At 40.1% G+C, this 22,151-nt stretch overlaps 1 protein-coding gene across 1 annotated transcript; it reads left to right on the top strand.

Moving 5' to 3' along the window:
* Window positions 1-914: 914 nt before the first annotated feature.
* On the top strand, window positions 915-5,174 carry LOC149259165 (protein IQ-domain 26-like). The gene is made up of 3 exons (XM_089417598.1): window positions 915-2,299; window positions 3,568-3,801; window positions 3,897-5,174. Exons 1-3 carry the CDS (start codon window positions 1,904-1,906, stop codon window positions 4,788-4,790), a joined length of 1,524 nt encoding a protein of 507 aa, XP_089273724.1. The 5' UTR covers window positions 915-1,903; the 3' UTR covers window positions 4,791-5,174.
* Window positions 5,175-22,151: the final 16,977 nt, after the last annotated feature.

Raw genomic sequence — 22,151 nt, 5'->3', positions numbered from 1 at the left:
TGGAGATAAAAAAATTGTGGTCATATATAGATTCAACACTCTGAAAAACCTATATAATACTTAGACTGTCAAGAGTTCATTAGTCAAACTTGTAATTCCAATGAATTATTGTCTCATTATAGGCAAACTTTCCTAGAAGTCTAACAAATAGCCTAATATACAATTTAAATTTACAATTTTAATAAATTTTTATTAAATTTGATAAAAAACAATAACTTAAATTAAAATTTACAATTTTAATAAATTTTTATTAAATTTGATAAAAAACTATAACTTAAATTAAAACATTAACTATTAGTATATAATAGAACCAAGACTAATTTTTAAAAATATATTTTAATTATTCTAAGTTTTGGAGTTTTAAAAAAAATTAAAATGAAACACTTTTTAGTCCGATAATGTTTTTGTTGTTGTTTAAGATCTATTTTTTAATGAAAAAAAATTAATACTATGAAAAATCTTGAGACACTTTGACTGTACAACTTTATAATTCTAACCAATTTTTACTAAAATTGGAATAAATTTGAGCCAAAAAATATCCCAGAAAACGTGCAAACATATAAAACAGTTGGAAGTACCATTTACTCCCTGAGATGTAATCAGCGAATCCGATTTTTCACTATGCAATGATGAAGAGGGAGAAATGTTGGTAAAATGGGAGTGCTCAACAAGTTGGTCAGCCCAGGCTCCAGGGTTTGACAATGTGCATTAACAGAAGACAGCATGTGATGAGTAACGCCCGCCCAGAAATCCATTAAGACCACCGTCAACCCTAATTTCCCCATGGGTGCCCAAGGAAGACTCATAATGAAGGCCTTTAACGGACACGTGAGGACACGTGATCCTCGAGGAGGGATGAAATGGTATTCGGTACACTGTACATGGATGGATAATGGGCGGTGGACTGTCATGAGGAACTCCGAATGGATTTAAATAGATAATATTGTCATTTTCTACAACCGCTCCTCCAAAATAGAAAATCAAAGCAGATTGACTATTATATATGTGTATTATTCTGCGTATCCTTGTAACAAAAATCTACTATCCTTCGCGTGATCCGCAGCCTGCATAAGTCCCGGGGGCCGAAAGTCCCATCTTGGGCATTGGAAATAACGAAAGATAGACTGGAGCGAATTTTTGGGAACTTGGGTTCGCAGGGTATGGACTTTGTTTATAATGACGACTCCCAATGTTGCGTCTGGCATTCTCCTTAAAAAGTGGATGGTTTTTTCTAGCTTTCTGTTCCATAATTGGCACCCGAAGACTGCACAAAGAGTTTCCACCGGATCCTCTAGTCCACTTGATGGTATCTGCAGCGACCTGTCCAAAAGCCCAGAGATGTCCCTTTGTCTTCTATTACAATTTTCACGAGTTGGGCTCTGAGCAGTTCGGTGGAATCTGGAACCCTTTGGGCCTATTGATGACATTAGAGCCTTTTAGGTCTTTTGGACGTTTGCCCCTTGTCCTGTAGGGACATTGTTTGTCTTTTAGGACCCTATCGCATGTGTTGGTATCATGATCTGAACCGGTCAGGTTCTTGCAATGAGTGTAGCACATGAAACCTACGAGTAATCAGGAGTGTAGGCTAAAGAAGGTATGGATCTCTAACCAAAGGGATATGCCTAGCCAAATCCTTTTCGGTCAAGTCCAACTTCTCACGGCCGTTTTGTTCCATCCAACCATTTTGGGCACATGTTTCCTAGAAATTCCTTTGGACTTTTGCAGTTGGATTATTCTCTTTCAGTTGGATGGTATCTACTATCTTCGTTCTTACTCCATTTGAGTAAAATTCAAAGCCAAATTTGTGCGTCCCTGAGTGGAACTTGTGGCTGCAAATCCCATAAGTGTATGTTTGTCTTTGAGGTTTGGCATTAACATAGGTATACACAGAAAAAAGCCTGCAATGGGAAGGACTAGTAGATGGCTGAGAAGTCTTCTGGGTGGAAAGAAAGAACCTAAACAAGCCCATCTGGGTTCTCCTCGGTTGAAGGATAGTGATAAAACAAAGGAGAAACGGAGATGGAGCTTTGGAAAGATTTCAAGAGACCATCATGGAAATGTAGAACACCATCGAGAATCTTTCAGCACACAGAACTGTGTGCGCGGCGCAGAGACCGAGCAGAATAGGCATGCAATAGCGGTTGCTGCTGCTACAGCAGCTGCAGCTGATGCAGCTATGGCTGCTGCACAGGCGGCAGCTGCTGTGGTCCGATTGACAAGCAATGGACCTTCCCCTCTCAATGGAAGCATAGAAAAACGGGCAGCAATCAAGATTCAGACCATGTTCAGAGGATACCTGGTAAGTGCTACTGCTAGCGTTTCTTTCGTTTCTGTTCTCTGTTTTGCTATATAACAGAGTGAATACCCGATTTAAAAAGCTTACTTTTTTTCATAATGAGTAGCTGACTCCTGTAACTGTGTTCCTCTTTTCTTAGTCCAAGTCGGCTACCAAATGCCCTACTTGGAATGCACAAGAATGTGACTTTGATAGTTACCCTGTTCATCCTTGGATTCACACTTTGCTTCCTGGAATACTTGAAAAAATCCCAACAATGACCACTCCAGTTTGCTTTCTCTATACTTAAATGCTTGTTTTTTTTTCTACAAATGCCCAGAAGGAAAACTTCAAGAGTTACCTAATTCATGGCTTCAATACCTTTTTAACTTCTTTGAGCCACACAATTCATGTTTGTATTGTTTTCTGACAATGCCTAGAAGGATGGCTTGAAGAGTTACCCAATTAATGGCTATACCCTTTTAGCTTCTTTGAGCTACTCAATTCAGCCTTTGGTACTAGCTCCTAGGTTTTCTTTGCTTGACAATGATTGCAAAAATGATGCAGCGTCTACCCAATCTCTTTCTTTACCATCCAATTAGTTTGCATCTAGATTTCATTGTATCAAGAGAAACAAGGTACATGGCACCCCAGTCGGAGTAGGGTTGATTTATCAAGTCTCCCTCTATGTCGGCTGGGATTTGATACGTGGACCCTTGAACCCCAGGTGTGGTGATGACTAGATGTTCCTTGCTTAGCTATGCTCGCAAAACTGGTCCAGTGTCTACCCAATATCTTGTTTTTCTATGCAATTAGTTTGCATCTGTATTTCATTGTACCCAGTGAAAGAAGGTACATTGGACCCCATGGGTGGTGGTGTTGATTTATCAACTCTTCCTTTTTGTGTTGTGGGGTTGATACATGCACTCTTGAACTCCAGGTGTGGTGAGGTTAATTCATCAACTCGTCCTTTTTGTGGGGTTGATTGATGGACTCTGTTCTTTGTGTGCAGTTGATTCTTCCCTTTTGTGGGGTCGATCCATGGACTGTTTTTCTTCTTTCTAAATAAGTGGAGACTGTGAATTGAATATAAACATATTTAATTCATTTAAACCTAGGATCTATATCCTTAGAGAGAGTGTGAAATTGGATGATGGAAATTATACAAATAAAGCATAAACTCAATAAACTTTACAACCTTTAGGTGCATATTCAACCAGAATTAAGATTGTGGCTGAAGACCTGCCCACTTCCGACAGGCCAGTGGCTTATAATTATTTTCCCTTCTGCAGGCAAGGAGAGCATTGCGAGCCCTAAAGGGCTTGGTGAAACTGCAGGCCTTGGTTCGCGGGTACTTGGTGAGAAAGGAAGCGGACGCTACTCTGTGCTCCATGCAAGCCCTCATTAGAGCCCAGGCCCGAGTACGTGCCCATCGTCTTAAGATGACCGAACACGCTGCTGGGCAATCAGTTCAGATGCAACAGAAGCAGAGACGACGACATGATTACCGTCCTCAAAGATTCATTGTAAAGAATAAAATAAAATAAGATCTTATACTTCTTGATACTTTAGAAGCTCAACTCACTACCTAAGTTTTTATCCTGTGTCTTTCCTTGTGCAGGAAGGATGTAATTTCAATTCTGTTGTAGATAACATAAACTACTCACAGAGCAGGAGGGGTTTCGCCAATGGGTTCCCCCAGCAGGAGATGGAAAGGAATTCAGATGACAGCGCAAAGATTGTGGAGATTGATACATTCAAGCCAGGTCAGGTGGCAAGTTTGAGGAGGACAAATGCTTCTTCCATCTCAGATTCAGGATCCGCAGAGCCAAGCATTTCTTCTACTGTCTCTGCTGGTGGCTGCCAGTTTTCAAACTCTACTCATCAATCAAGATCCTCTTCCCAGAACGAAGGAAATTATACTTATGTCATGTCTGCACAGAATGCTTCACCTTTAATAACCTCTTCTTCCTTACGAACAGGATTATCTATTCCCAGCTCAGTATCAGATGAGATAAGCACATCAAGTCTGCATGATTTGACCCCAATAAAATTGAAGGAAGAACATGGATTTCATACTGAAGATTACAAGTTTTCAACAGCGCAAAGAAGCCCACAATTCCTCTCTGCCTCCAAGACTGATGTTGCTACTGGAAACATGGGTCCAGCCACCCCCTCTAAGAGTCATGAACATGCAGAGAGATACTTTCATGGATGTTGTACATTTCCTAGCTATATGGCTAACACTGAATCTTCAAGAGCCAAGGTTCGTTCCCACAGTGCTCCCAAGCAAAGGCCACAACCTTCTGAGAAAACTACATGTTCACTAAGGAGGAAAATACCTCTGCATGAAGTAGTGGAAAGGAGGTCAAGTTTTAGTGGTGTCCGCATGCAAAAGACAACATGTTGTCTGCAGCTACATGCAGATTTGTGCTGCCAACATGCAGATCCCGGTAGACTAGATAGGCCCACAATGTCTTTCCGGGATACTAATAGGTTGCAAACTTACTGGTAACCAACATTAATTGACATACTGATATAAGCTTGTTGGCATTGTCTGTGAAACTTGTCAATCAATTTGCAAATTTCCTCAATTGCTACACTGAGACGAGGCTGTTGGTTTTCTCTCTAAAACTTGTTAAACAATTTTCAAATTACCTCATCTGTCAATGCTGGAATTTTGATTCGCAGAACGATTGAAGGGGGCCTTGAAAATATGTAAAGCAGCTAACCTAATGAAATTCGTTGTAATCATTCCTTGCCTCTTGAGTTTCAACATATAAGAAGCTTATTATAAATGGCAAAGGCAAAGGCAAACATGGGACTTAGGTCGTTAATGTGGTCAGGTCCTATCTCAGCTACTAAACCATAGTCCCACAAGTTTTATACACAGTATTAATTCAAAAAAGAAAAAGGTGCTCTGTAAACAATCTTCTGCAACCTGGCTGGAAGGCTAATGATGGGTGCTGCGGTTCATACAAAATGTTGGGATCTAGCACTACACAGTTTTATTGGAAACCTTATAACAAGAATATGAGGAACTGCCTTAACATAGAGTCTCTTTTAGTTTACAATATTTTAATGTGCTTATGCCTCCAATAGCAGAGCTCTTCAGTTGCAAAAGCTGACATTGGTTGGCATCTGGAGCTCCAAACATATTGACTATCCTCTTCCTGTTGTCCTGAATTGTGGTAGAGGATTTAGTTGTTATCTCTAGGGCTATTCCTTATCTGTTAAGAGCTACACATTCTATCATCATGTAATTGTACATATGGAAATCAAGGGATTCTGCTTGAAAGTTGGTATAGAAAATGCCTTTGTAGGCTTTTGCATGATCTATACTAGGAAGTGGAAGCTTAAGATTGCAGGAACAAATTTAATTCAACTCAATGCTAATATCTCTTTGAAGCATCACATTCTGTATATGCAAGTTTAGTGCTTAGTTTTAAATTCTGTATATGCAAGTTTAGTGCTCAGTTTTTAATCATATCCAAAATCAACTCCAATGTTCCTTGACATGATAATAGTTAAAAGTAAGTTTTCGATCACTTAATTCACTATATATCAAAATATATTTTATAGCTATATAGTTTAAATTGTTAATGTAACATTTGTTTCGAACTAATCAATATTTAACACATATCAGTCCTGATTCATACAATGAACGTGAATAGCGTTCCGGCTGTTGGTTTGTAGGCATGTTGGCTTTCATTCATCAAATATAAGAATATAAATTTGCTCAGCTCTAATCATTAATGCACATAATCTCTCATTATATTTTGAATTTGGTGTTATTTTTTAAACGAATTTTTCAAATTCATTTGAACTGATTCACATAGAATCTTTCAACATATTCTCATTATGTTTTAAATTTGGTGCAAATTCAAAATGAATTTTATGGGCTAATTCACACAAAACATGATTAAGAGGCAGAATTTGGTGTTATTCCTAAACAAATTTATAAGATCCACGGTGATTGATTCACACATAATCTTTCAACATTCTGATTTGTTTTAAATGTGGTATTAATTCTAAACAAATTTCTAATACCCATATGAAGTGATTCACATGATGAATATGAATACGGTTCAGGTTATCTTATCTGTTAGTATCTCAGTGCTAATTATTAAGGCATATAATCTTCCAATTGAATTTCATTCTTTAAAATTTGGTGTTAGTTCTAATATTCCCAAATTTATTAAGATTTTAAATAATTTTAAATCATAAAATATAAATTTGCTTTAAATTTGATGTTAGTTGTAATATGCCCAAATTTATTAAGATTTTAAATAAATTTAAATCATAAAATATAAATTTGCTTAACTTTAATAATTAGTAGACATAATTTTCCAATATAATGTCATAATGTTTCAAAATTTGTTGTTTAATTTTACACAAAGCTTTAGATACTCAGATGCATTAAAATCCTTAACCATCCCCTGTGATCACATATAAAAATGCATGTTTGCTTTGTACATGATTTTTATTATAATTGCATTATGTTCTGAATTTGATAACCAATTTTAAACAAAGAAGTCCTAGACAATCTTTATTGATTCAGTATAACCATATAAATTTTCTCAATTGTAATGGTTAATGCACATGATTTTATATGTAATTTTATTCTATTCTAAATTTGCTCAATTGTAATTGTTAATGCACATGATTTTATATGTAATTTTATTATATTCTAAAATTTTTGCATCATTGTAAATAAAGTTTTAAGATCCTTAAAACTATATAGACTAATTGGATGGAGGCATATAAGTGACTGAAAATATTAAAGTTAACAAATACCTTAGTCTAAGAAATGTTTCGCAAAATTATTTGTTACATGATTTGTAATTTTTGTTAATATTTATATTATCATTAAAATTTATAAATTATTTATATTTATATAATTTTATAATTATATTATTTTATAATCATATCTTAAACAATTTTTAGATTTGTAGATTTCATAAGATTTGCAACTACCTGAAATCAACTTTTACATACAATTTTGGATTTTAGAGAACTCAATTGTTAGGCATTATATTTAGAGATTTAAATTTAATTCATTAATATTTAAATTGTCAACATTTTTTGTATTATAGTTAAATCTACAATTAACTCCTATTTGCTTGTATGCATGTCATGTCATATATATATAAATAAAAGTTTGAAGCATTATCTCAATCCATTGAACTATGCTTAAGGCAAGTTTGAAGCATTATCTCAATTCATTGAATTATGCTTACGGCATGTTGCCATGGGGAGGTCCAAGAAGAGAGAGGGATTTTAGGAGACAAGGTAAACATGTTGTTTTTTGTTGTTCAAATCATGTAAGATTGAGACTTCAAGTTCTCTCATCCACACCTATGATGCAACAAAGCTGCAAATTCTCACGATCCTCCGACTTGTAGGTTATGGGCCCACGCAGCAAATATAAGGCCTCAAAAATAAAATCAACAACATTAAAGTCTACACAATATGTATCCACAAACAAAACTCATAAATAATTTATTATAAATAAAATATTTACAGGGGAATTATTCACATTCCTCACTCTCACCCTCTTCTCTCTTTCTTTCCATCTTCAGGCTTATATTTATAGAAATAAGTACATAGTTATGGTTTATTCTAAATCCATAATCTTCTCCATAAATCACTCAAACTAATTGTTGTGGGGAAAAATGCCTATGCAGGACGATCCTATCCACCTAAGGTGTGACAGTGCCTTAGCAACAAACAGAGACAGCTATTCTAGTATTCTTCCTTTATGAATTAAGAATGAAGAGAGATGGATGGACTAACCGATGTCTTCCGTTTGTCCCTCGATCCAGTTTCTCTTCTCTTTGAGAGTTCCCAGCTACTTGCCTTCTCGCTCGCCCAGCTTCAAGAGGTTTCTGCAATATCACAAGAAGAGAACACTACACAAGACATGGATTCATATTCATAACTAGTTCAGGATTAGAAATAAACTAAACATACTAATGCAATCATACATCAAAGATACATCAGTATATAGGAGAAACCAAGATAGCTTTATTGATGAATAACAAGGTTCAGGAAGAGATACAACCCAGAAGGCTCCAATCCAGCATCTCCTTCCCAGTAAATGGAATTCCTATCTTCACCCCCTTCAAAGCATTAAGCACCCAATGATTCCAATCTCAAACCAACAGCAATTCTTTGCAATAACAAACTTCCAGCCTCTAACCTTCGTATCTCTGGGATGAGAGATCTATATATAGATATTTGTAGAGGTGTGAGTCAGCTCTGGGTTTTTGATTAGTGTCTTCTCTCTGATAGTTCTTGATGCCACTTGGAGATCTCATTGATCTCTTACTCATCCTTGGGCGATTTTGAGAGGCAAGTGTCCCATGAGAAGTTTCTAGAAGATTCCATGATCATCCACCTCACAAACTGTCTCCGCCACTTGTCTTTTCCTGATCAACGCACCCTCACAGTGTATTTAGGTGCACTGAAACGCAATTCCCGTGTGTACAACCTGCGCTGAATGTCAAAACCTCTGTGTTGAGGGTGCACTGATCCAGTTTTGACCAATTTTGAGTAGTTTCTGGTGGAGAACTTCTGGGAGAAGCTGTAATTTGTTGACCTTGTTCCTTTAGGGGTAGGAACAACATGTTTAGGGACTTTAGATCCCTTAGATTATGGACATTTCATGCTCAACGCTGTAAGGCACAAAAATGTCTATAACAGTTGCCCCCTAAAGTATGAGGCCGTTTATCGGGTGAAATGCTTTATCAGGAGGATCCGAAGTTCATTCATTGTTGGAAGGAGACCTGTAATACAATACAATACAATACATTATTTTTCATACTGCTCTCATGATCTAGCTGAGGCGGGCATTCCCATGCTCAACTTTATAAATTCATTTTTCTGTACATAGAACAGACAATCGTCTGATGGTAGACTGATAATTTTGATGAAATTATCATCCTTTGGGTAGGATGATTATCTGTTGCACTGATGTACATGTTAATGTCTTTATCTTTCCTGAATATATATCGCAACCCGGATGGATGAAACTAGATCCGGGGTCTTCAAACTCGTTCGATCTTCACTCTAAGTACAAGTCGATCCATGTGAGAAATGTTCTGAAGTCGAACATGGAAAGACATCGCTTGATTACTGGTCAATGAGGTAAACCGTTAACAAGCGCGAGAGGAATCACCAATAATGATAATGACCCTCAAGGTACTGCAGTACAATTCACATGGTGTGAATAAAGGACTTGACGTCGAACACCACGCAAAATATTTCGGTCGAAGGTCATTGATGTATACCTGTCGCCGGAAGTGAGAAACTTGCCATTGAGGCATGCAAGCTTCAAAGTACTGAAGGGGTTGTTCCTAGATCAACTTCTTGGATAATGAGCTGATGTCGACAAGAAGCGATCCGTCAAAGGAGGGCCTTAATGTATCCCACATCAGTGACACGGAACGGAGCAAATGATTTTGATGGAGGTGAAAACGATCTGATGACATATGATTCAGGGTGGCGATCATGAATGGATGAAGGATAATGTATGGCAATGGATGGGACATGGTTGACTTCTCTGAACGACTTCTCTTGAACATATGGCGACACTTATGCGATGGATCGGTAGCATTACCCCAAATATGGATGGTATGGCGAGACCATGGTGATGTGACCGGTGAATGAAACAACCCAACCCGACTGTGGTACAGAGGAAAAGTTTCATGTTCAAGAGCGACTTGCTACCATCAAAGTTTTCTTGAGTTTCTCCCAATTTTTCCCCAGTCATTGCTGACCAGTACCTCTTTATTTTTGTCAAGCTTGAGGAGGATAACATATGCTTGTTCTATAACTTGCCCTTCGGGCAAGCCCATCGCTATGTTTTAACGAGCCTAGCGATAGTGAAACTCGTTCTCGTCTAAAGACAAGTTTGTCGCTATTTAATGCATTTAACGAGTCTAACGACAAGGATAACTCGGTCCTTTTCATCTTTAGAGAGTCTGAAAAGGTACATAAAGTTAACTCCAAAAGTCCTTTTTCGTCATCTAATCCCTTAAGTCCGAAAAAGTATAAAACAATACAGAAGGGATGAGTTTTCGATAGTTTTAACGAGCCGAACAAAACAAGCGCTCGATCTTTTTGTGTAATCATCCCTCAGGTCCAAAAAGATCAAAATCTAGAGGAGGGATAGCTCTTCCGGTCGCTTTAACGAGCTGGAAGGCCAAAACTCGGCAATATTTTCATATTTTATGAGTCAGATGAAAAGAGCTTAAAGAAGACTCGTCTTTTGAGGAATGAGTGATAAAACGGGTTAGCAGCTGATTCCAGGTACAGGTTGGAATTTTCCAATCACGGCAGTGTCACAAGGATGGCTAGTGAAATCACTCTTCGCAGCTGTTCCTCAAAATGGGTAAACAATCATATGGAGGTGAATGATCGGCCAATGGAAAAGTGGAGGTGACGGTGCAAACACGACCAAGGCTTTAATGGCTGATGATATTACATTCACTGTGGTTATTTACCGGGATAGTTCATTTTTTAACGAGCTTAAACGCGGGTGGAAACATTTGCTCGATCTTATGTTTATTTTTTAACGAGCATGAACTATGCGCTAAAATTGCTCGGATCTTGCGTTTATTTTTTAACGAGCATGAACTGTGTGCTAAAACTGCTTGATGCGGGTTTATTTTTTAACGAGCTTGAACCCTGCGGTAACACTGCTCATGGCGGGTTTATTTTTTAACGAGCTTAAACCCTACAGTAACACTGCTCGTGATAAGTTTGCATGCCCCCAGCATAATAACGCAAATCAAGGTGCATGCCCCCCAAGCTTCATTGCATTCAACTTGGTGGTTGGAATGAAGGTTTACCTTTGAGATTTGGAAATGAGATTGTTTCATTTTTTAATGAGGTTGACACAGTAAAAGAACTATCCTCATGACTCCTTGTTTCATTTTTTAACGAGGTTGACATGAGATTAGAACCGTCCTCGGAGCCCACCGTATTTACAGTATTTCTATTAGGGCGATGATCCACGCTGACAAAATGTTTAGGAATCTTCTGAATCCATTAGATATAGAAGATTTCATATTGTAGGTTTCCACTGTGGCCACTTCCGCCAGATTACTTGCAGGCGGTAGGGCAAAAGTACCCATTAAGGCAGGGTCTTTTAGGAGACCTACTCCAATATTTTGAAGCGAATGATTGCTTCCATGGATCATTAGAATGCTTCCCGTAACTTGTGAACTGTCGGGGAGGAAAGTTTGTTGGTCGACGACTGTAATTCCTCCTTGAAAGGGAAATGCAATCTTCCTGAAGTAGGTCGACACAATTGCGGCCATGGCATATATCCACGGCCTTCCCAGTAGGATGTTGTAATCGAGGTTTCCATCAATTACTTCAACATCAATTCCTACTGTTTTGCCCCCTAGTTCAACTTGCAAGTTACTTAAAATCCCGTATGGAGTGTATGATCGTCCATCAAATGCTTTTAACGTCGTTGATGATCTCGACAAGGGTGGTGAGCCTAAATTCTTCCAGCAACTCATCGACATAATACACGTAGATGCCCCCTCATCAATATTTGTTCGATGAACAGTTTTGTTGAGGGCTTTCACTTGAATAAGGAAAGCTAGTTGAGCTGGTAACTGAGGGTCATATCCTTTATGATCAAAGGCCACAAGATTGGAGTCCATTGGGTCAATTTCACCTATTGCTGATAATAAAGCTTGCTCTTGGGAGAGGCAATTTTGCGGTACCTCAAGCGTCGACATAGCGGACGGCGATTGGGCCAGGTCCTCTATTATATTATAATTCTGTGCTATTTTTGCACGAGGATTAAATGTCGACTTGTACACTACTCCCTTTGGCAAATTTATCGTTTGTTCAGGAATGGTGGGTGGCACAACTTTGGTCAAAGTTGTTGTCGAACTACTAGGTTGTTCATTAACCTTATTATTCGACACCTGTGGATTCCCGTAATCTTTATTCCTTGCCAAAGCATCATTTTGCTGCTTTGAGATAGACAACATAAGCACTTGGGATCGGGAAGCATTTTGATTAGCAACCAGTTTGGTACCTGGGCTTGGAAACGGATCAGTCAATATTGCTGAAGTTTTTGAACTCTTAAAAAGTTTCTTAACTTCAGCTATATGTGGACAATCTCTCGTCCAATGATCCTCATCGCATATATGACACCCCGCAGGGGGTTTCCTTTTTCTCCTTCTTTTTCTTCTTGCCCCCTGGTTGCTTCAGTTGTTTGCCCTTGTCGGTTGACACGGCATTTACTTCCGAGGCAAGAAGTTTCTCATTTGCATTTTGACTGGAAATCTTACGGGCCCTTTTAGATGTAGCCTTTGTCGATTTCGTTTCTGTCGTGCCATTCACGCCATCGTTGGCATGAGAGTCATTGTTTGATTTAGGAGGAGGAGGAATTGAGAATTCCGGTCTAGGGGCGTCAGGTATTTTGTCGTAGAGCGTGCCAGACTGAGTATAGACCAAGTCCATATATTGCGCACGAGCGATGACTTGTTCTTCCGTTACGACTCCCCCCTTTGTCACATCTTCCGTGATTGTAGGAAGTAAGGATTTGATAAACCATTCAGCGAATAGATGATCGGGAACGTACGTTTTTACCATCCTACGACGACGTCACCACTCATGTATATGATCAGATATGTGGGTGGTCGTTGTCTGTTTGAAGTTGGTTAGGAGTTCCGTTCCCGTTTCATACCTTATCGGTAATTGAAAATGGGTTAAGAAAGTCGTGGCTAAGGTACTGAAGTTGTTGAATGAAGCTCTAGGCAATTCAATATACCATTTTGCCGTTGGACCAGTTAACGTCCTCTGAAAAAGGCGAAGCCTAATCGAATCATCGTTTAGGGTGTTTGATGAACACCACAGATGAAATGTCATCACATGATTCGACGGATCTTCACCCGGATTTCCATTAAATTTAGGAATATTTGACGGAAGTTTATGCGGAATCGTTGGCCACCAAGGGGCATAAGCAATTGGATCATTCGTCAGCCGGTTTAGATCTGGTAATTCTAGAGTTGCTACAAAGGGCAACTATTGATTCAGGTTAGGCGAAGCATACCCAGGATAAGATGGAATCGCCTGAGCAGTGGGTCTTTGCATACCAGCATAATGTATTTGATGCTGGCAACTTTGACAAGGTTGATGGGCATAACCATTATAATATGGTTGTTGATTACCGCTTTGGAAATGCGATTGCCCATTACTTACAAAGACATGTTGCTCAGGTCCTTGATATGATTGCTAGAATGGGGGTTGTTGAGTTTGAACCAGCTCTGGTTGTTGAACCATTTGCTGTTGACCAATACTGGATGATTGACCAAGATGAGGAGTCACAGTACTTGTTTGATCCTGAGTCGCTCCAAATAAGGAGGCACTAACCTAAGGTTGTGATTGAGTCGTTGAGACAAGAGGCTATTGTATTGCAACCTGAGGCTGTTGGGGTTGACATACAACAGGTAGCGCTTGTACTTGCGACACAGTAACCATAGCAGGTATAGTGGGAATATTCGACACAGGGTGGACTGGTTGCATTGAATATACAACCCTTGGTTGCTGAGGCAATATTGGTACCCAACCGCTGGATGTAATTCCAGTTTGACCTGAACTTTGTTGTAAACTCCCATATGGTTGTTCTCCGGGAGGGAACAATGAAAAGGCATACTGCCCTCCATATGGTGGCAATCCAGTACTTAAAGGGCAGATTGGCCTTTGAAGACACATTGGATCAATTTGTTGAGTTTCAACATAAGAAATACCAGATGATAATCCGGATGAAGAAATAGGAACTAACCATGTCGTCGAAGCAGTCCCTGATGGGACTCCGACTTGTTGTTGATAACTTGCCGGGACAGATGGTATACCATCAAACATCGTTGGGGTAGCAGCAGGAGGCTCTGCCGCTGCTGTGTCGGATGACACAGTCCTGGATGTCGACGGTTGTTCAGACATATCTAGTCTATCCAAAAGTTTTTCTAGCGATTCTACAAGAACTTACGATGAAAAGAGACTAACTTCGAAGATCAACGAGGGAATGGTGATGATTATTCCGTTTAAAATAAATTTTAACGACGCTTAGACACAACCTTCTTTTTCAATTTTAAAGAGTCAAGAAAAAGCAAAAGATGACTCTAGTCTCCTTCGATGTTTTAACGAGCCCGAAGTGACAAATGCTCAGATGGACTTTTTCCGTTATAGAGTCTGAAAAAGGCCAAAAGGAACTGTTCTGGAGTTCTAGGTAGAGGGTGTGCCAAACTTTTTGCAAAACCGCAGAATACTTTTTAGGGTACGGGCGGTCGATCTTCCTGAATGCTGTGTTCAGTGCATTACGATTAGTAGGGCGGCCGACACAGCTTCCTAAGGATAAAGGTTTTATGCCTATAGGGGTCTCCCAATATATACTCGACGGTACGTGGGAGCACAATCCGTACTGGCGCTATCGTCCCTCAGGAGGAATCACCCACCATCAGCGAGATCGACAGTCACCAGGCTTTACGACGCCGGAACACGTCTCTAGCCTAGACCTCTATGTTGTGCGTTAAGTTACAAAGCGTTGTTAAGTTCATTCAATTTATTTTAGGTTGATCTTTTTAGAAGTTTGCCTTTCCGGATCACCACGAGATGTATGATACAATTCCTAAATGCAGTCTAAAGATGATAAGCAAGCTTTATATCTTTTCAACTATGAAAATCCTAGCTACAAAGGGAAAAGAAAGACACCATCTTTTCTCAAAGAGCAATCAACACATTCTAATGCACTTTTCCTAAATCAAACATGCAAACTATCAAGATGCAAATGCACAATGCAGGTGTTTGTTTTCCGCTTTCTTAATATTGATGCCTAAAAAGAAAGCTTTTTGTACAACTTTGAATTTGCTTTTAAATGACAAATACAAACAAGTTTACTTTTTCGAAATCAGAAAGGGTAGAAGAGATTACAACACTTAACGATTTTCGAAATGAACACTTGTTTCGACACTTAAAAGAGACAAACTCAAACCAAAAGCAAAAATGAATGTATAACCAACTGTAAACATCCAATGAACTCTCTCCTAAGATCACAATCAACAGATCTGAATCAAGGGCTACAGGATGATTATTTCACTCTTGCGAAGGAAAACTGTAAATGACGCCACAAACACATAAAATCACTCACAGTCTTTTTGTACAAAAGGAGGCGGAATTTAAGCAGAGAAAAGGAGTTATCAGTCAGGTACCTATGCTGGTTACAGGCTGCAAAAATCAGGGATCAAAACAAGGCAAAACAGAGCAGAGAACCCCAGCCGCACAAGGCCTAGTTGGATCAGCGCACTCTCAACACAGAGGTTTTGACATTCAGCGCAGGTAGCCTTCACGGGACCTGCGTTGAAACGCATAACCTCTTCACAGGGTCTGCGCTGAGGGAGAAACAAGGGTTTCTCACTTGGTTCTGGGTCACAGATTGCTGATTAATCTACGGTTTCAGGCCAAATAAAAGAAACAAGCAAGGTACAATCAAAGGGATGCTTTGAGGGAGTACTAAGATCTATCACAAAGGATCATCAAATCATTTGTGAGTCCATTGTTCAGATCATAGACAAATCCAGTGATTGGATCAAAGCAGCAGCTGTCTACTTTGCATCTGAGAATAGCAGATGCAGTTCGATTGTTGCTGTTGAGTCTATGAAAAAAAAAATGATAGAGACACAAATAAAATGACTAAACAGATCTCCCCAGTGGAGTCGCCAATTTGTTGTGGGGAAAAATGCCTATGCAGGACGATCCTATCCACCTAAGGTGTGACAGTGCCTTAGCAACAAACAGAGACAGCTATTCTAGTATTCTTCCTTTATGAATTAAGAATGAAGAGAGATGGATGGACTAACCGATGTCTTCCGTTTGTCCCTCGATCCAGTTTCTCTTCTCTTTGAGAGTTCCCAGGTACTTGCCTTCTCGCTCGCCCAACTTCAAGAGGTTTCTGCAAGATCACAAGAAGAGAACACTACACAAGACATGGATTCATATTCATAACTAGTTCAGGATTAGAAATAAACTAAACATACTAATGCAATCATACATCAAAGATACATCAGTATATAGGAGAAACCAAGATAGCTTTATTGATGAATAACAAGGTTCAGGAAGAGATACAACCCAGAGGGCTCTGTTGGCATTATGGCTAAAGTGTTGTCCTTGATGGCAACCCATTCAGGTGGTAGATCACAGTACTTCAAGTCAGCAGCAGAGATTGATGGTCAGCTATCAAATTCTGAAGAAAATAAGGGGTACGCAGGTACACCTTGCATAAGGTGCGTACACGCAGGTCAGTATTACATAAAGTGCGTACATACCGGCAGTTATCCCGTTCAGGAGGTGCGTACCCCCAATGCACACATTTCAAGGCAAAGAAATTCACATGTGGGGTTTTCTTATGTTTTACTCTTGGTATTTAGCCGACGGTATTGTGTTATTATGGTGTCGGTTCGTGGTATTGATCCATGATTTAAGGAAGAGCTTTCCTATATAAAGCAAAGAAGATCATTTGGCTTGTGTAGGTTTTGGGTTGAATATCTTATGAGGGCTAGATCTGGTCTAGATCTAAACAATGCGAATCTACTGATGGACCAAGATCTCTTCGGCGCATGCTCAGATCTGTAGATCTGACTGTCTGGGTTACTTCTGAAGTCTTGAAATCATCTATGCCCGGAGGTGTTATAGACATTTTTGTGCCTAACAGCATGAAGCATGAAATGTCGATAATCTAAGGGATCCAAAGTCCCTAAACATGTTGTTCCTACCCCTAGAGGAACAAGGTCAGCAAACCACAGCACTGAAAATCAGCTCTCCACCTGAAAACACTCAAAAACAAGCTATTTCTGGATCATGTCAGCTGCTCCACTGAGCATATGCGCTGAATGTCAACTGCTCCACTCTGTACCTGCGCTGAATGTCAAAAGCAATGAAGGCTACCTGCGTTGGGCGAGATTGGCCAAGTGGCACAGTCATTCTGCAAGGTGTCAGATGCCCAGGAAGCTTCCAAAATGACACTTAGATCAGGGAATTCGCCTTGTGATGAGTAAGAGGATCTAAATCTCCAAGTGGAAGCAAGAGACTCCAAGTGGACTCAAGAACTGAAGAATAACTGAAGTGGGAGAGAACACTAGTCAGCTTCATGTCAATCTCAAGCTGACTCATCCTTTCTCCAAAACTTCTATATATAGAGCTCTCTCATGAGGTCTATAGGAGGTTGGAATTTTGTGCAAGTAAGGAAGTGCTGTTGGTTTGAGTATAGAACTATTGGGTGATTGCTTTGAAGGAGGTGAAGAGGAGATTTCTTTCTGCTGGGAGGTGTTGCTGGATTGGGCCTATTATGGTTGTAACACTCTCAGAACTTTACTTCTTCTATTAATAAAGTATTTGAGGTTCTTCTATATGCATGTGTCTCTATGGTGAATTGATGCTTGTATATTTGATTTATTCTAATCCTTGAATCAGTTATGGATGTATGCTTCTTGTAGTTTCCTTTTCTTGTGCTTTTACAGTATCTTTGTGTAGCTGGGCCGGTGAAAGAGCAAGGAGCTAGGAGCAAGCAGCAAAGAGGGAAGATTGGATCAACCATTAGCGGAAGATAACGGTTAGTGGATCCCCTTTCTCTTCTCTCTCTCATCTCATAAATAAGTAATCTTGAATAACTTTGTATTCAGTTGTTGCTGAGGTACTATCACCCTTAGAGTGGGATAGGGTCATTCCGTATTGGATACTTTTCCCAACAACAAATTGGCGACTCCACTGGGGATCGTATCTTGTTGGTTGTTTGTGTTTTTTCTATTCATTTCATAAACAAAGGGAGTACCGAATCGAACTGTGTTTGAATCTTTCAAATGCAAAGTAGAGGGTAGCTACTCTAGCTCAGTTTCTGGGCAAGTTTATGATTTGAAGAGCTGATCCACAAGGACTCTAATAAGCTCTTAGTGATAGCTTTTCATCCTCCTTGTCATCCCTTAGTGTGTCCATGAATGATAGCTTCTGATTTGAGCAAAAACTGTGAATTTTTTAGCAATCTGTGACCCGGAAACTGAGAGAAACGAAAGTTTCGTTCTTCAGTGCAGGCTGTACAAAGGCTGTTTGCATTTCAGCGCAGTTCCCGAAGGGGCTACCTACGCTGAAGGTCAAACAGGCAGTGTTCCACCTGCGCTGGACCAGTCTTGCCTTGTGCTACTGGGGCTTCCTGCTGTTTCTTGCCCTGTTTTCACCCGTGTTTTTGTTGTTTGTTACCAGTCAGTGTGCCTATCTGAAACCAACTTTCCTTGTCACTATTCTGCCTCGGTTGTATAAAGAAACTGTGTTTGTTCTTTGTGTATTTCTTGTACATTTACAGTTTCCCATAACGAAAGTGAACTAGTCTTGCTGTGACCTCTTAGATCTAGACCTGTGATAAAGTGTCGTTTTGATCTTAAGAGTTAGTTTGTTTGTTGTTCATAGCTGATTGAGCTTTTGCTTTCGTCATATGGTTTGAATTCATATATTTCTAGTGTCGAAACAAGTAAATCTTAAGGTGTCTTTTGATTTTGGACAAGCTTGTTTGCTTTCACTTGAAATTGAATTCAAAATTATACAACAACTTTCTTTTTGCATTACACCAACATTAAGAAAGATAAAAGAAATACCTGCATCTTTGCATTTTTCATATAAGTTTGTATGTTGATTTAGGGAAAAAGTGCATTAGCGAGTGCTCTTTGATCTGTGTGAAAAGATTTTGTCTCTCTTTTCCCTCAGTAGTTAAGATTTTCATAAGTCGAAAAGATTGAAAAAACTTGCTTCTCATCTTAGACTGCATTTAGGAATTTGTATCAATACATCTCGTGGTGAACCGTGAAAGGCAAACTTTAAAAAGATCAACTTAAAATATATTGAATGAACCTAACAATGCTTTGAAACATAACGCAAACATCTAGAGGTCTAAGCTAGAGACGTGTTCCGGCATCGTTAAACGTAGTGACTGTCGATCTCGACGAAGGTGTGTGATTCCTCCTGAGAGTCGGTGGCACTAATACAGACTTGTGCTCCCACGTACCGTCGCGTATATATTGGGAGACCCCTATAGGAATAAAGCCTTTATCCATAGGAAATCGTGTCGGCCGCCCTACTGATCGCAATGCAGTGAACACAGCATTCACGAAGATCGACCACTCGTACCCTAAAATGTATTCTGTGGTTTTGCGAAAGGTTTGGCACACCCTCTGCCTAGATCTCCAGAGCAGTTTCTTTTGGCCTTTTTCAAACTCTATAACTGAAAAAGTCCAACCGAGCATTTGTCACTTCGGGCTCGTTAATACATCGAAGGAGACTAGAGTCATCTTTAGCTTTTTCTCGACTCTTAAAAAGTGAAAAAGCAAGTTGTGTCTAAGCGTCGTTATAAAATTTATTTTAAACGGAACATAATCACCTCCTATTCCCGCGTTGATCTTAAGTTGAGAACATGGAATGCCCCAACCAAGGAATTCCACATGATGGAAATCCTAGTCCTTTCTCCTCTTGGGGAGAAGTTGGCGCGCCCCACATGGCCACATTGTCGCTTCCAGGACTGACAATTGGCCTGCCTATTTGGCTATTCTCAACCAATGTAGTTCAGAACACCATGGTTCCTGAACAGTCGAGTCAACAGTTAGATTGGTCTAGAGCTGCCCACCAGCCTTCTACTTCTTATAACTCTTCCTCCAATCCTTCATCTTCACAGGGTAGAGCCGGCAAAAGCCAAGCTCCCATGGAGAAGAAGGAAAAGAAGAAGAAAGAGAAGAAGAAGAAGGAGCCTAAGGCGACTGGGGGCAAGCAAAAGACATCTAACAAAAACCCACACACAACACAGACCGGGCCTAAATCGCCATGTGTCATATGTAGAGGAGACCACTTCCATAGAGATTGTCCCTGTATTCCCCGGATACTAAGGGACTGGTCCCCTCGGTTGCACAATTCGGGAGCATCGACCTCTGATAGCCATGTTGATTGCTTACCGTCAACCAACGAAAGTGAAGGTTCAAGACAAAGAGGGGGAGCAAGATCCCCCTGCAGATTGTGTGAAGGCGATCACGCCATCCACCGTTGTCCCTTCTTAGACGAAGCGAAGAGAGTTTTGGAAGATCGCCCGGTTTCACCGGTATTGCTTCCTCCTGGATACAAAAAACTCGTGCCGAGTCCTTCGTTGGTTGAAAATACAGCTGGCCCGCTCAAGTGGTCAGCTGAAGCGTCAGTCATTGAAAATGAACCTACTGAATCCAGACCAGACGAAAGTCTAAAGGTCGATACGGCAGTTGACCCGGTTCTTCCTTTAGAGGTTTCATCCTCAAATGACACCGTCACTGGAGATTCATCTTCAAATGACACCCTCACTGAAGAGAATAAGGATGACACCATCCAGATTCTTTTCATCAACACAGACTCCGATGAGCATTAGGGCAATGCGCCCATTCCTTTATCGCAGGAAGGAACATCGTCAGGGTCATATCCGGCCGTGTATTCGGTCCCACCACCAAGCAACTTGGTTGTGTCCTTTGATTGGAACCAACTAGGCAGACCCCTGTTACCAGCCAGTATACCATTCAGAATCATAGTCCAAATTTATAGAATGGTAATGGCTGGAACTATCATTGATGAAGGGGCATCTGTGAGTATCCTTTCCTCTATTGCTTGGAAAGCACTGGGTTCCCCGACGCTTTTGCCTGAGATGAGAAATCTCTCGGGTTTTGATAAAGGAACCAGTCGACCGTTAGGGATCCTCCCCAATGTACCTGTTACATTGAAAGGGAAGACCGTTCAAATGAACGTGATGGTCATTCAAGGACCCTTGGATTATAACCTACTCCTTGGACGAGACTATATATATTGCATGGGAGCTATAGTCTCCTCACTCTTTAGAGTAATGTGTTTTCCACACGAAGGAAGAATGGTCAAGCTCGTAGACCAACTTTCATTTCCGGGATCACGCATCGCAAATAGTCAAATACCAACCCTCAATGGTCTATTCACTCAAGAAATGTCTCCACCCCCAGTCCTCCTTCCCGATGAGTGCGAGTGATTCGGAAAGATGGGACTGGAACCCAGGGGGCATGCATCCTGGTCTGCTTCAGGCAGAGGAAACCCTGGGTATAAGGTAGAATTTCCGCGGAAGAATATGACTAGTCCGTACCCCGTCCGAAAAAAGGAAGAGGGGTTGTTCTGGAACAAGATTCTTTTGATAAGGTTACTTGTCTGACAAAGGTCATTCACCATTGTCTACTTCGATAGACAGTGCCGAGGAAATGTTTTCGTTTGATGGTGTTAACAAGACAATCTTTGGGTAACTAGGAAGAGGCAAGCCTCACCCTTTAAAACAAATGTTTTATCAGATAAGTAGGGGCAGCCTTGAAATTGTACTTTATACCTGGGGGCATGCAAACCTTTTGGAGTGCAAGCTAGGAGCGGTTATTTATCTGTTTTTGGGATTAGCCGTTTTCCGAACTTGCATAAAGAAAGGACGTGGGGCAAAGGTCAAAATTTGCCAAATTAGGAGCATAGCTTCGTGAGATAAAGCTCCATAAAAAATAGCTATCTCGCAAGAGACATTTCTTATCTTATCACTGGTATATCGAGCAATTTTACCGTGGAATTTATGCTCGTTAAAAAATAGAAAAGCGAGATCCGAGCAGTTTTAGCGTCATAGTTCATGCTCGTTAAAAAATAAACATAAGCTTTTGAGCAAGTTTAAGCTCGTTAAAAAATGAACTTCCCGGTAAATAACCATTAAGAATGTACCCTGATCAACCGTAAAAAGACCTTGGTCGTGTTTTGCTGCAGCCATCACCTCCACCGTTCATTTGGCCGATCGTTTACCTCCATATGA

The sequence above is a fragment of the Pinus tabuliformis genome, chromosome 6 (genome assembly GCF_031772625.1).
Source record: "Pinus tabuliformis cultivar Carrire ecotype Pingquan chromosome 6, CPIR1, whole genome shotgun sequence".
NCBI lineage: Eukaryota > Viridiplantae > Streptophyta > Pinopsida > Pinales > Pinaceae > Pinus > Pinus tabuliformis.
Note: the sequence above shows the minus strand (reverse complement) of the source record. Positions and strands in the feature narration are given on the sequence as shown.